The sequence below is a fragment of the Salmo salar genome, chromosome ssa19 (genome assembly GCF_905237065.1).
Source record: "Salmo salar chromosome ssa19, Ssal_v3.1, whole genome shotgun sequence".
Classification (NCBI taxonomy): Eukaryota; Metazoa; Chordata; class Actinopteri; order Salmoniformes; family Salmonidae; genus Salmo; species Salmo salar.
Genome location: NC_059460.1, coordinates 64,441,871 through 64,456,744, shown reverse-complemented (window position 1 = coordinate 64,456,744; position 14,874 = coordinate 64,441,871). Strand labels below are relative to the sequence as shown.

General features: G+C 40.2%; 1 protein-coding gene across 1 annotated transcript in view; it reads right to left on the bottom strand.

Annotated features, from left to right (window-relative positions):
• Nucleotides 1–104: 104 nt before the first annotated feature.
• Nucleotides 105–14,874, bottom strand: part of sult1st6 (sulfotransferase family 1, cytosolic sulfotransferase 6) — a 63,120-nt gene continuing 48,350 nt past the window's right edge. The window contains exons 5-7 of the mRNA XM_014158566.2: nt 5,255–5,349; nt 3,764–3,944; nt 105–497 (exon numbers count right to left, since the gene is read on the bottom strand). Of these exons, the coding sequence (XP_014014041.1) occupies nt 385–497; nt 3,764–3,944; nt 5,255–5,349 (389 nt within the window). The 3' untranslated portion in view covers nt 105–384. The remainder of the gene's footprint in view (nt 498–3,763; nt 3,945–5,254; nt 5,350–14,874) is intronic.

Below are 14,874 nucleotides of genomic sequence, written 5' to 3'. Positions count from 1 at the left end.
CTGTGCTGAAGGTTGTCCATGACATCAAACAACTGACAAGTTCACTCACAACAATAAGGTATTATATCTTTACCATTAATAAACAAAGTGACCACTACAAATGATGCATTGCGAAGCACATTTTATTGACTATTTTTAACAAAGGGCTGATTTTCAAGACATAAAATCAATGATTCTCTCTCAACCGTACATCTGCATAAGCAGACAAACATTCAAATAAATGGTCTACATCTAAGCAATAATGCAGTGTGTTGGGTGTTTGATACTTTCCTTTGGCTTCTCACAAATCCCACAACATTGGGAAATGTTCAACAGTTAGTGATTCGGACCTCATGTGGTAAAAGTCAGTTGCATTGTGTTGGAAATAGAGAGAGGAAAATCCCGCTAGATGTCAGTCCGGAAAGGGATGTCAGCATCCTTCATTTTTCTTTTGTAGTCCTCATCAAACAGTTGTGTCTGGGCAGGGGAGAAATGATTGGTCCAATCACCTACTACACCTGAAAGAAAACAAGGATTGAGATTGAGTCATTCCAACACACTCAGATACTGAAATACCCAATATCCTGAAATAGTTAATGTACCGAAATATACTGAAATAGTCAATATACTTGTTGAGAAAAACTTGTTCCAGGAATCAGGCAGAACTCATTTATCAGCAATAAGAGTTTATTCAAGCAATTGCAAGGAAGCTTACCCTCAAGATGAAACCGGAGAGTAACTTAAAAATGTACAAATGACAGTAATTTATATACTTCACCTACACAAAGAATTGCTTACCCCTCCAAGGGGCTTACCCCTCTCAAGTTTACATGAGAGATAAAGCATTATACAAACAAAAGCAGGTTCTAACCAGTTCTCACAGCCTATGTGTCTAAGATAAGTGATAAGATCTTTAGAGCCTAAACAGACTGGAATTCAGCCTGGTTGGGCCTTTGGTGCACCAAAGATGAGGAGCCAATAACAAATCACTATTTTGTGCAGTGTATTGGACAGTTGAAGGACAAATACCAGTGAATAGTACATTTAGTACTATTCAACTCAAGCATTTACATAGCATTAGACTGTAACAAAACCATTTTCGCCCCATGATACTGAAATAGCCAATGTATTGATAGAGTGCATTTACTCCAATAAACACCTGTCCAAGGCAGTTAATACATACAGTGGGGGGGAAAAGTATTTGATCCCCTGCTGATTTTCTATGTTTGCCCACTTACAAAGAAATGATCAGTCTACAATTTTAATGGTAGGTTTATTTGAACAGTGAGAGACAGAATAACAACAAAAAAATCCAGAAAAATGCATGTCAAAAATGTTATAAAATGATTAGCATTTTAATGGGGGAAATAAGTATTTGACCCCTCTGCAAAACATGACTTAGTACTTGGTGGCAAAACCCTTGTTGGCAATCACAGAGGTCAGACGTTTCTTGTAGTTGGCCACCAGGTTTGCACACATCTCAGGAGGGATTTTGTCCCACTCCTCTTTGCAGATCTTCTCCAAGTCATTAAAGTTGCGAGGCTGATGTTTGGCAACTCGAACCTTCAGCTCCCTCCACAGATTTTCTATGGGACTACGGTCTGGAGACTGGCTAGGCCACTCCAGGACCTTAATGTGCTTCTTCTTGATCCACTCCTTTGTTGCCTTGGCCGCGTGTTTTGGGTCATTGTCATGCTGGAATACCCATCCACGACCCATTTCCAATGCCCTGGCTGAGGGAAGGATGTTCTCACCCAAGATTAGACGGTACATGGCCCCGTCCATCGTCCCTTTGATGCGGTGAAGTTGTCCTGTCCCCTTAGCAGAAAAACACCCCCAAAGCATAATGTTTCCACCTCCATATTTGACGGTGGAGATGGTGTTCTTGGGGTCATAGGCAGCATTCCTCCTCCAAACACGGCAAGTTGAGTTGATGCCAAAGAGCTCCATTTTGGTCTCATCTGACCACAACACCTTCACCAGTTGTCCTCTGAATTATTCAGATGTTCATTGGCAAACTTCAGACGGGCATGTATATGTATTCTTGAGCAGGGGGACCTTGCAGGCACTGCAGGATTTCAGTCCTTCACGGCGTAGTGTGTTACCAATTGTTTTCTTGGGGACTATATTCCCAGCTGCCTTGAGATCATTGACAAGATCCCCCCGTGTAGTTCTGGGCTGATTCCTCACTGTTCTCATGATCATTGCAACCCCACGAGGTGAGATCTTGCATGGAGCCCCAGGCCGAGGGAGATGGACAGTTTTTTTGTGTTTCTTCCATTTGCGAATAATCGCACCAAATGTTGTCACCTTCTCACCAAGCTGCTTGGCGATGGTCTTGTAGCCCATTCCAGCCTTGTGTAGGTCTACAATCTTGTCCCTGACATCCTTGGAGAGCTCTTTGGTCTTGGCCATGGTGGAGAGTTTGGAATCTGATTGATTGATTGCTTCTGTGGACAGGTGTCTTTTTTTACAGGTAACAAGCTGCGGTTAGGAGCACTCCCTTTAAGAGTGTGCTCCTAATCTCAGCTCGTTACCTGTATAAAAGACACCTGGGAGCCAGAAATCTTTCTGATTGAGAGAGGGTCAACTACATATTTCCCTCATTAAAATGCAAATCAATTTATAAAATTTTTGACATGCGTTTTTCTGGATATTTTTGTTGTTATTCTGTCTCTCACTGTTCAAATAAACCTACCATTAAAATTATAGGCTGATCCTTTCTTTATCAGTGGGCAAACGTACAAAATCGGCAGGGGATCAAATACTTTTTTCCCCCACTGTAAAATATATACAAACCTGATTGAAGCCTAATGTAAAATTGTAACTGATGCACATCATCTTCTCTGGGTTGTTTTCCAACAGAAATCCCGAGATTTCAAGACAGTAACTATAGAGAGAAATAGTAATGGCGTCTTTTTGTAGCCACTAACTCCGCCATGGTAAGTTGGACAAAGCCTATGGAGAAAATGAATGGCGTTTTGGATAAACGCTGAAAATAAGGTCTGTGTTTTGTTCTACGAGATAATATTCATCAGCTAATGTCACTTTTTGGGAATTTTGAAAAATGTATGTAATTAAAGAAAAAACAAAGCACATAAAGGCTTCATAATAATTCATAAAGGTCATGCTAACTGACTATGATCTCATAGAACAAAACGTGTAAGATCGCCTAAGCCTGAGTTACAGGCACGTACAAAGCGAACGCCTAGCAACACAAAGGTTGAGTGTTCCAATCTCATCACAGACAACTCTAGCAGTTCAGCTAATTAGCAACTTTGGAACCAGTTATTACTTTTTAGCTACTTTGCAACTACTTGGCATGTTAACTAACCCTTCCGTTAACCTACCATTTAACTTAACTTAACCCTAAACTTAACCCTAACCTTTACCCTAACCTTAACCCCTAACCCACCTAACGTTAGCCACCTAGCTAATGTTAGCCACCTAGCCACCTAGATAACGTTAGCCACAACAAATTGAAATTTGTAACATAGCATACATATTGCAAATTTGTAAAAAAATATTGTAGAAATTGCAATTCGTAACATATCATACAAAATGGATGACGGACAACCACAAATTAATTCATACCATACCAAACATAACATATAATAATCATTTGAGTGTCCCAGATTTTCATTTACTATGTTACGTCTACCCCTGAGTTCAGGTTGATGATATATATATATAAAGACAGCTAGGGAGAGCCACAGCAGTGTGCAATCTGCCACGGACTCAGATAAGACACATATGTATTAATAGTAGATATAGGGAGGCAGACCTTTTCTCATGAAGGGGGAGATGGACTGGTCAAAAACTGGTTTGGGGAAAAAGGAGTAGTTGGTCATCGGGTTCTCCTTCATGGTCTTAAAGGAAGTCAGCTCCACAATGCGGCTGATGACATCATCAGCGAGCGACAGATCAAGGTAGCGCATGATGCGCTCCACTTCTCGTTGAGGATTCTGTGAGGAAAACAAATAATGAGTATTTAGCTGGAATACGTAGGGGGGATAGTACCCGCAAAACACCAGTCTCAACGTCAACAGTGAAGAGGCGACTCCGGGATGCTGGCCTTCTAGGCAGAGTTCCTCTGTCCAGTGTCGGTGTTCCTTTGCCCATCTTAATCTTTTATTTTTATTGGTCAGTCTGAGATATAGCTTTTTCTATGCAACTCTGCCTAGAAGGCCAGCATCCCGAAGTCGCCTCTTTACTGTTGACGTTGAGACTGGTGTTTTGTGGGTACTATTTAATGAAGCTGCCAGCTGAGGACTTGTGAGGCATCTTTCTCAAACTAGACACTCTAATGTACTTGTCCTCTTGCGCAGTTGTGCACCGGGGCCTCCCACTCTTCTTTCTATTCTGGTTAGAGCCAGAATAGAACTACTCTGTGAAGGGAGTAGTACACGTCGTTGTACGAGATTTTCAGTTTCTTGGCAATTTCTTGCATGGAATTGCCTTCATTTCTCAGAACAAGAATAGACTGACGAGTTTCAGAAGAAAGGTCTTTGTTTCTGGACATTTTGAGCCTGTAATCGAACCCACAAATACTGATGCTGCAGATGCTCAACTAGTCTAAAGAAGGCCAGTTTTATTGCTTCTTTAATCAGACCAACAGTTTTCAGCTGTGCTAACATCATTGCAAAAGGGTTTTCTAATGATCAATTAGCCTTTTAAAATTATAAACTTGGATTAGCTAACACAACGTGCCATTGGAACACAGGAGTGATGGTTGCTGATAATAGGCCTCTGTACGCCTATTAAGATATTCCATAAAAAATCTGCCGTTTCCAGCTACAATAGTCATTTACAACATTAACAATGTCTACACTGTATTTCTGATTAATTTTATGTTATTTTAATGGACAAAAAGATGTGCTTTTCTTTCAAAAACAAGGACATTTCTAAGTGACCCCAAACTTTTGAACGGTAGTGTACATGCACTTAAATTTAACTTAATTCCTTTTTCAGTCACTTTCCTCTCAGGCACATTCTGACCTTGAATTTAAGCATGGGGAAACGCATGTGCCAGTCAGGTCTGCTTTTGGGGTGGATATCATAGAAATGGAGTTGTGGCAGAGATGTGTTTACAGATAAGAGAATTCTGCCCTGGCTTCCCACATAAATCCACCACCTTTACGAGAGAGAAAAGCTATACATTTATAAATTACAGTGCTGGTCATAAACTGTAAATGTGCAAGTTTTTGTGTTGTGTGCGTCTCTATGTGTGCACATGCATCTGTGTGTGTGGACATTTAGTGCAGCTCTCCCCTACCTCTTTCATGTCTTCATAGAAAAGGTAGAGTATATTCCTCTTCTCTCGTTCCTCCCAGTAACCCTTCACATGGTCGTACCAGGACCCCCATGCCACTGAGGGAGAGTACAATAAACAGTTTAACTACTGACACTCAAAATCAACCAATTCTCATTCTATCAGCATTTACATTAGCACTATCATAAAAGTATTCTGTCTCCATGACAAACACAGGCTAGAATTATTTTTCAGAAAGGGCATATTATTTTCTATGAACTGTTTGTGCAGGAGAAGCTGGGTCCCATGCCGCTGATTAACATTGCGCACCGCACGGGTCCTCTACGGAAAGGATCTCGGTGTATGATTGTATGGACCAAAGCTTTAAAGTTAAGCGGCGAATTGCTTGCCTTGCAGCAGAATCCAGGGGTCTGACCTATGCAGGGATGAGGGTCAGCATCTATCCAGGGCTGAGTGCCGAACTGCTAAAACAGAGGGAAACCTACAACGAGGTAAGCTCCCAGCTACGCAAGCTAAACCTGAGATGCGGCTTCATCCACCAGGCAAAACTAATCTTGACCTTCCAGAACACAACACACGTTTCCACTGCCAAGGAAGTGCAAGACTTCTTCGAGAAGCACATCAAACCCAACACACAAGGGGACAAACCAACAGATGGAACCCCATGACTGGCTTATTATTCAGGTACGCTATATCCATGTACAATCATGCAGCTTAGCCTATGGCTATGATGCTGCCCTCAGCATAAGACAATGAAGAGGATACCCCACAAATTTGGGTAAAAGGAATAATATAAATATTATTGCTGAGCATTGAACTTGCTATAATTATATTGCTTATGGTCCAGGACATTTACATAGTGATGACACCATGCCAATGAATGAACAATGGACAATATACGGACTTAAATCTGCTTGGGGGATGATTTATAGAGAGGGTCTTGTGGGTGGTGACGTGATGTGACTTTCATTAACGTGATGACTGCTATTTATCAAATCAACTAACTACGTTTAATTGTCACCCAATTAAATGAATCATGTAACAATTAACTCATTAGGAATTTGGGGCCACCACGGGAGAAGTTGTTTCTTTATTTCTTTATTTCTTTATTTTACCGTTATTTTACCAGGTAAGTTGACTGAGAACACATTCCCATTTACAGCAACGACCTGGGGAATAGTTTCAGGGGAGAGGAGGGGGATGAATGAGCCAATTGTAAGCTGGGGATGATTAGGTGGCCGTGATGGTATGAGGACCAGATTGGGAATTTAGCCAGGACACCGGGGTTAACACCCCTACTCTTACGATAAGTGCAATGGGATCTTTAATGACCTCAGAGAGTCAGGACACCCGTTTAACGTCCCATCCGAAAGACGGCACCCTACACAGGGCAGTGTCCCCATTCACTGCCCTGGGGCATTGGGATATTTTTTAGACCAGAGGAAAGAGTGCCTCCTACTGGCCCTCCAACACCTAACGAGTTACATCAATAACAGTCACTTATTCATCATTACCTCATATCAGTCTCATTCTGAATGTCGCAGACCTCTTGAATCCGCAAGAACCCCAGCCTTTCTGATTATTCAGTACTACACCAATTGATTTAATCATTTATTTACTAACTAACTAAATAATAACACAGAATACACATACACACTTACGTGAGACAAAAGTCCCTAGTGGAATGACAAGATATGACAGCTTGTAACACATATGGAGAGGGAGGGGTAGATAAAGAGAGGGAGAGACAAAGAGTCAAACTTATCGTACATTTGGAAACTACCCTCAAAGTAATAATAACACTTTGCTCATGAATCACCGCCCGTTTGGGGTAAGGAATGTAATGTATTTACATGTAGATGTCTTTGTCCTTCATCTCTCTGAAACCAATTGATCCTTCTATGGGAATTGGCTCGATGGGTGTAAGGCTCTGGTTGTCTACCAGAGGTCACAATGTCCTTCTTAGTTGTTCCAGGTTGTAGTGGATGTTTCTTCAGATACACCAATTATTGTCTGAGATAGGATCTTCTCCTTCCTTTCTCATGTAGATAGTCAAGTTCTAGATCCCTTTACATGCACAGCTGCAGACTGTCAAATGTTCTGGTCTAGTGTTTATCTTCTCACCTCGTGTTGAGTCTTAGAGTTTCAACCATTCGTAATGTTTAGCTCACGCTGTCCGTCTGCTGGTCTGAATATGTTAATTTTTAGAGAGTCCTTTTAAGCACTCTGGTTGGAAAGGTGGTTCCATCCCACTGACATGCTCTTCTGACCTCATTAGGGGCGTGGCTTAGAAAACCAAAATCACATTCCTATCTTAACAAACATAGTTTCTTCGTTCTTCATATCCTATTAACCTCATATTGGATGGAAACTTGGAAGCAAGAATGTGTTTCCTTCCTAAGTTACAGTATTTGGTTCATACAGTTTTTAATAACATCACAAAATAATAAACAATATGACAGGATTATTCTTTAGATCCCCACAGACCATTCTTAACATTCCTATCTTATAAATATTATTCCAAAGTTCACACTTTGGGTGTTATAGTTTTGGGCGGCAAAATGTCTCTGTAACAAAGACATTCCTTTCCCAATACTGAGGAGCAAAGGGAGATTTCTATTTCACTTAATTTACGACAGGGTGTGACGGTGTCATCTCTCCTGTGGGAGAGAGGGGGGTCTGGCTATCTGTCATTTGCCATGCTGATCTGAGGCCTTGGATCCTCACCCAGAAGAATTATGACAGTGGTGAGTGACCAATTGGTGGGTTTCCCTGTGGGTCCTGCTTTTTATTTTTATATCCATGGGCTTATCAACATTAAAGGTAATAATGACATTTTAGAAAAACAATGGCAACACTAGCTATTCTCTAAGGAATTTGAAAGGCCTTAATATTCCTATCAAACGTTCCAGCTGTCTTGATATTCTAGCAAGAAACCATATTGATATAACAATGCTCCAAGAAACACACCTGCTCCAAAAGGACGCACATAGAATAGAGAGCCATTTGTACAAACTGGCCCCAAACAAAACTAAGGGTGCAATCATAATGATACATAAGAAAATCCCCATACAAATTCACCATATTGTTAGAATTAACTGAATTCCAACTGGTTATTGGGACAGACATGAATGCCAATCTGAACATGCAGGACAAATCTAATAAGACCAACTACAATCCACAGGCAACCAAGGCTGTCCAATATATACTCTCTGATTACAACCTCAATGATTCAAACAGGCACAAAATATTGTCCGAATCGATTTCGTGCTATTACCTACTCCTCTATTTTCTTTAATCAAGAAAATATAAGTTTGACATAATATGAGCCGATCTAATCATCATGCTTATTACTGCTAGATACACATTTCAGAATCTCATTAAAGAGCCACAGCGCCTTCGTCACGTCCTGACCAGTAAAGGGGTAATTTTTTCATTGTAGTATGATCAGGACGTGGCAGGGGGTGTTGTTTTGTGTGTTTTGGGGTTGGTTTATTTAGAGGGGATTTGTTCTAGTTTTCATTTTCTAGGTTCGTTTTCTATGTGTGGCCGAGTATGGTTTCCAATCAGAGGCAGGTGTCTTTCGTTGTCTCTGATTGGAAGCCATATTTAGGCAGCCCTTTTTTCCTTTAGGTTTGTGGGTGGTTGTTTTCTGTATAGCCTGTATGCCTTACGGGACTGTGTCGTCGTTTGTTTATTTAGTTTGAGTGTTCTCTCTAAAAAAAGAAGTAAGATGAGCACTATACCCGCTGCGCCTTGGTCTGTCCCTTACGACACTTATGACAGCCTTAATGTTTCCTTATTACAAAATTCAACATTCTGTGAACAATTTGAAACTGAATATAATATAAATAATTCATAATTATGAATAAAAATTCAGTCAATGATCCTCTGATTTTATAGGACACCATTAAAGGTTTTATTGAAAACAATGCAACTTCATTTGCATCTGGGCTGAATAAATGAAAATCAGAGAAGATATCAGAATTGTAAAAGTTATTAACAATGTTAGAGTGTTCTTAACAAACACTTTTTTCAGACCAGGTAGGGACAACACTCTTGAAAGTCAAGACATAACTAAATCTTTTGATAAGATAGTGAGCAAAATTTGCCATCCATCAAGTTAGACAATTACTTCCATGGTAATCGACCCAGTCATCTACTGACTAACAAGCTTCACAGTAACGATAAATTAGTGGATATTGCAACTATTGAATCTGAATGAGGTGAATTACTATCAGAACCCATGTATTGGTCACATGCACATGGTTAGAAGATGTTATGCTTGTGCTTGTAGTTCCAAAAGTGCAGCAATATCTAACATGAAATTGAACAATTCCACAACAATTACCTAATACACACAAATCTAAGTAAAGGAATGGAATAGGAATATATACAGTTGAAGTCTGAAGTTTACATACACTTAGGTTGGAGTCAGTAAAACAAATTTTTCAACCACTCCACAAATTTCTTGTTAACAAACTATAGTTTTGGAAACGTCGGTTGGAACATCTACTTTGTGCATGACACAAGTAATTTTTCCAACAATTGTTTACAGACAGATTATTTCACTTATAATTGTCACATCCTGACCCTTGTAAGATGTCATTTTCTATAGTAGAGTAGATCAGGGCGTGACAGGGGGTGTTTTTGGGTGGTTTTCTATGTTATCTATTTCTATGTGGTTATTCTAGGTTTCTATTTCTATGTTGGGTTTTTTGGGATGATCTCAAATTAGAGGCAGCCGGTCCTCATTGTCTCTAGTTGGAGATCATATTTAAGTAGTTTTTTTTTCCACTTGTGTTTGTGGGTTGTTATCTTTTGAGTAGTGTTTATTTCTCTCTGCGTCACAGTTTGTTGTTTTGTTATTCAAGTTATTTGTGTATTGCAACGTTTCACGGAAATAATAAATATGTGGAACTACAACCATGCTGCACTTTGGTCCGATCATTTAGACAACCGTGACAATAATTCACTGTATCACAAATCCAGTGGGTTAGAAGTTTACATACGCTAAGTTGACTGTGCCTTTAAACAGCTTGAAAAATTCCAGAAAATTATGTCATTGCTTTAGAAGCTTCTGGTAGGACAATTGACATCATTTGAGTAAATTGGAGGTGTACCTGTGGATGTATTTCAAGGCCTACCTTCAAACTCAGTGCCTCTTTGCTTGACATCATGGGAAAATCAAAGAAATCAGCCAAAGATGGTTCGTCCTTGGGAGCAATTTCCAAACGCCTGAAGGTGCCACGTTCATCTGTACAAACAATAGTACGCAAGTATAAACACCATGGGACCAAGCAGCCGTCATACCGCTCAGCAAAGAGAAGCGTTCTGTCTCCTAGAGATGAACGTACTTTGGTGTGAAAAGTGCAAATCAATCCCAGAACAACAGCAAAGGACCTTGTGAAGATGCTGGAGGAAACAGGTACAAAAGTATCTATATCCACAGTAAAACGAGTCCTATATCGACATAACCTGAAAGGCCGCTCAGCAAGGAAGAAGCCACTGCTCCAAACCACCATAAAAAAGACAGACTACGGTTTGCAACTGCACATGGGGACAAAAATCGTACTTTTTGGAGAAATGTCCTCTGGTCTGATGAAACAAAAATAGAACTGTTTGGCCATAATGACCATTGTTATGTTGGAGGAAAATGGGGGAGGCTTGCAAGCCGAAGAACACCATCGCAACCGTGAAGGACGGGGGTGGCAGCATCATGTTGTGGGGGTGCTTTGCTGCAGGAGGGACTGGTGCACGTCACACAATCGATGGCATCATGAGGGAGGAAAAGTATGTGGATATATTGAAGCAACATCTCAAAACACCAATCTGGAAGTTAAAGCTTGGTCGCAAATGGGTCTTCCAAATGGACAATGACCCCAAGCATACTTCCAAAGTTGTGGCAAAATGGTTTAAGGACAACAAAGTCAAGGTATTGGAGCGGCCATGCTGAGCTATAGTCAACAGCATTCTTACATAGGTATTCCTCTTGTCCAGATTGGATAAGGCAGTGTGCAGTGTGGTGGCGATTGCATTGTCTGTGTACTGACTCCAACAGCATATCCTGAGAGAGCCATGTTTCCGTGAAATAGAGTATGTTACAATCCCTGATGTCTCTCTGGAAAGCAACCATTGCCCTAATTTCATCTACCTTGTTATCTAGAGACTGGACATTAGCGAGTAATATACTCGGAAGCCGTGGGTGGTGTGCGCCTCCAGAGTCTGACCAGAAGACCACTCCGTCTGCCTCTTCTCCGGCGACGTTGTTTTGGGTCAGCCTCTGGAATCAGTTGAAATGCCCTGGGTGGTTCGGACAAAGGTTCCGCTTCGGGAAAGTCATATTCCTGGTTGTAGTGCTGGTACTTTGACGTCGCTCTGATATCCAATAGTTCTTCCCGGCTGTATGTAATAGCACTTAAAATTTTCAGGGCTGACAATGTAAGAAATAATACTGCAAAGTTTCCTAAGGACTAGAAGCGAGGCAGCCCTCTCTGCCTGTGCCATTTTTTTGCTCTTTTCTCTGAGCTGAGAGAACCGGCTTGCTGGAACCCCAAATTTCTCTCCATTAACACAAAAGGGCATTGGATAACATGAATATTTGGAACCAATTAGATCCATGGTTACTTGAAATGATTAACACAGCATTCACAAAGGTTATTTTGGAAAGGATGTAAATACAGCACTAATTCGCCTTTATTAAAAGAAAGTAAGGATGCCACCCAGTGCTCTTACTATCGCCCTCTAACATTGATAAACACTGATATTAAACTATTTTCAAAAATGTGGTCACCCCGTCGCAAACTTACTTACCCAAATCCTTACATCTGGACCAAAGTGGGTTTGTTAACCTGTTAGGGCTAGGGGGCAGCATTGACACGGCTGGATAAAAAACATACCCGGTTTAATCTGGTTACCACTCCTACTCAGTAACTAGAATATGCATATACTTATTACATATGGATAGAAAACACCCAAAATTTTCTAAAACTGTTTGAATGGTGTCTGTGAGTATAACAGAACTCAAATGGCAGGTCAAAACCTGAGAGATTCCTTTACAGGAAGTGGCCTGTCTGACCATTTGTTGAACTTCTTTTCCATCTCTATCATTTACTAAGGATCTCTGCTCTAACGTGACACTTCCCACGTCGTCCATAGGCGCTCAGAGCCCGGGAAAAAACAGAATGTCGTCATTCCAGCCCCAGGCTGAAACACATTATCGCCTTTCTCAAGTGGCCCATCAAGAGACACTAGCTTATGCGCGTGACCCCGACCGCCCCGCCTTTGGGATTTTTTCCTCTGTTTGCCGAAAAGGAGATTCCCTGTCGGAATATTATCGCTTTTCTACGAGAAAAATGTCGTAAAAATTGATTTTAAACAGCGGTTGACATGCTTCGATGTACGGTAATGGAATACTTAGAATTTTATTGTCACGAATTGCGCCAAGCGCGTGACACTTCTTTACTATTTCGGATAGTGTCTGGAACGCATACGAACAAAACGCCGCTATTCGGATATAACGATGGATTATTTTGGACCAAACCAACATTTGTTATTGAAGTAGCTGTCCTGGGTGTGTATTCTGACGAAGACAACAAAAGGTAATGAAATTTTTATAATAGTAAATATGATTATGGTGAGTGCTAAACTTGCCGGGTGTCTAAATAGCGAGCCCGTGATGCCTGGGCTATGTACTTAGAATATTGCAAAATGTGCTTTCACCAAAAAGCTATTTTAAAATCGGACATATCGAGTGCATAGAGGAGGTCTGTATCTATAATTCTTAAAATAATTGTTATGCTTTTTGTGAACGTTTATCGTGAGTAATTTAGTAAAATGTTAGCGAATTCCCCGGAAGTTTGCTAGTATGCTAGTTCTGAACGTCACATGCTAATGTAAAAAGCTGGTTTTTGATATAAATATGAACTTGATTGAACAAAACATGCATGTATTGTATAACATAATGTCCTAGGGTTGTCATCTGATGAAGATCATCAAAGGTGAGTGCTGCATTTAGCTGTCTTCTGGGTTTTGGTGACATTATATGCTGGCTTGAAAAATGGGTGTCTGATTATTTCTGGCTTGGTACTCTGCTGACATAATCTAATGTTTTGCTTTCGTTGTAAAGCCTTTTTGAAATCGGACAGTGTGGTTAGATTAACGAGAGTCTTATCTTTAAATGGCTGTAAAATAGTCATATGTTTGAGAAATTGAAGTAATAGGATTTTTAAGGTTTTGAAAATCGCGCTACAGGATAGCCGTGGCTGTTACGTAGGTGGGACGAATTCGTCCCGCCTAGCCTAGAGAGGTTAAAAAACTATTATCCTCAGATAACCTCCGTCGTCTATTACATATCTTACATCCTTCATCCGAAACCAAAGCTCCTTGGGCAGTTCTATCTCTCGACACAGAAAAAGCTTTTGATAGACTAGAATGGTCATATCTTTGGTCGGTTTTGGAACATATGGGACTTGGCTCCAATTTCATTAATATGATTAAAATACTATATACCAATCCCTCACCCATAGTAATAGCAGGCAATGCCTGCTCTGTTCCGTTCAGAATAACTAGAAGTAGCAGGCAAGGTGATCCCATCTCAGCTCTGCTATTTTTATTGTCTATAGAGCCCCTGGCCCAGGTAATTCGACAAACAAAATACATTACACCAATATCTCTCAATTCTACGGATCACGTCATCTCAATATATGACAATGATATCTTACTTCATGTAGACAATGTATCTCAGTCCCTCCCAAAAGCTTTGAAGATCATAGACAAATTCAGCTCCATCTCAATTTATAAAATTAATCTAACCAAATCTGCCCTACTGCCTCTCAAGACCCCGATGGAGGACTCCAACTCTACTTATAGAATCCCAATTGTTTCCCATTTTAAATATTTGGGAATAGATATATTTCCTTCCTTAGATAAAACAATGTAACTGGGAATCAAAATGACATGCCCATACTCCAATATTTCACAATAACGGCTCGCAATCTGGAGGGCGGTCTTTTGCGTCTTACCTAATGGTCCAAATGTGCCATCCGTACCCTTGCTGATATCATGGACAATAATGTTTTATGAACATTCTAAGATTTGAAAGACATACCAGGCAAATCCTTAAAAGAATATTTACAACTTAGGTCAGCAATGCTGGCCTATGGAGTGCCTTGGGAAACCCAACTATTGAGCCTTATAATGAACCATATATAAATTGTATGGGCTCCCAAAATGATTAATCTCTATAATATATAAACAACCTTTGTAAAGCTCATATTCTGAGCTAGCCATTAAAGAAGTATGGTCCACAGATCACATTTTGTTGTTTTACAGCCTGAATTTAAAATTGATTCAATTTAAATGTTTCATTGGCCTTCACACAATACCCCCTAATGTCAAAGTGGAATTATGTTTTTAGAAATGTTTACAAATTAGTTAAAAATAAAAATCTGAAATGTTTTGAGTCAATAAGAATTCAACACCTTTGTTAGGGCAAGCATAAATATGTTAAAAATTACAAATTTGCTTAACAAATCACATAATCAGTTGCATGAACTAACTCTGTGTGCAATAATAGTGTTTAGCATGATCATTGAATGACTACCTGATCTCTGTACCCCACA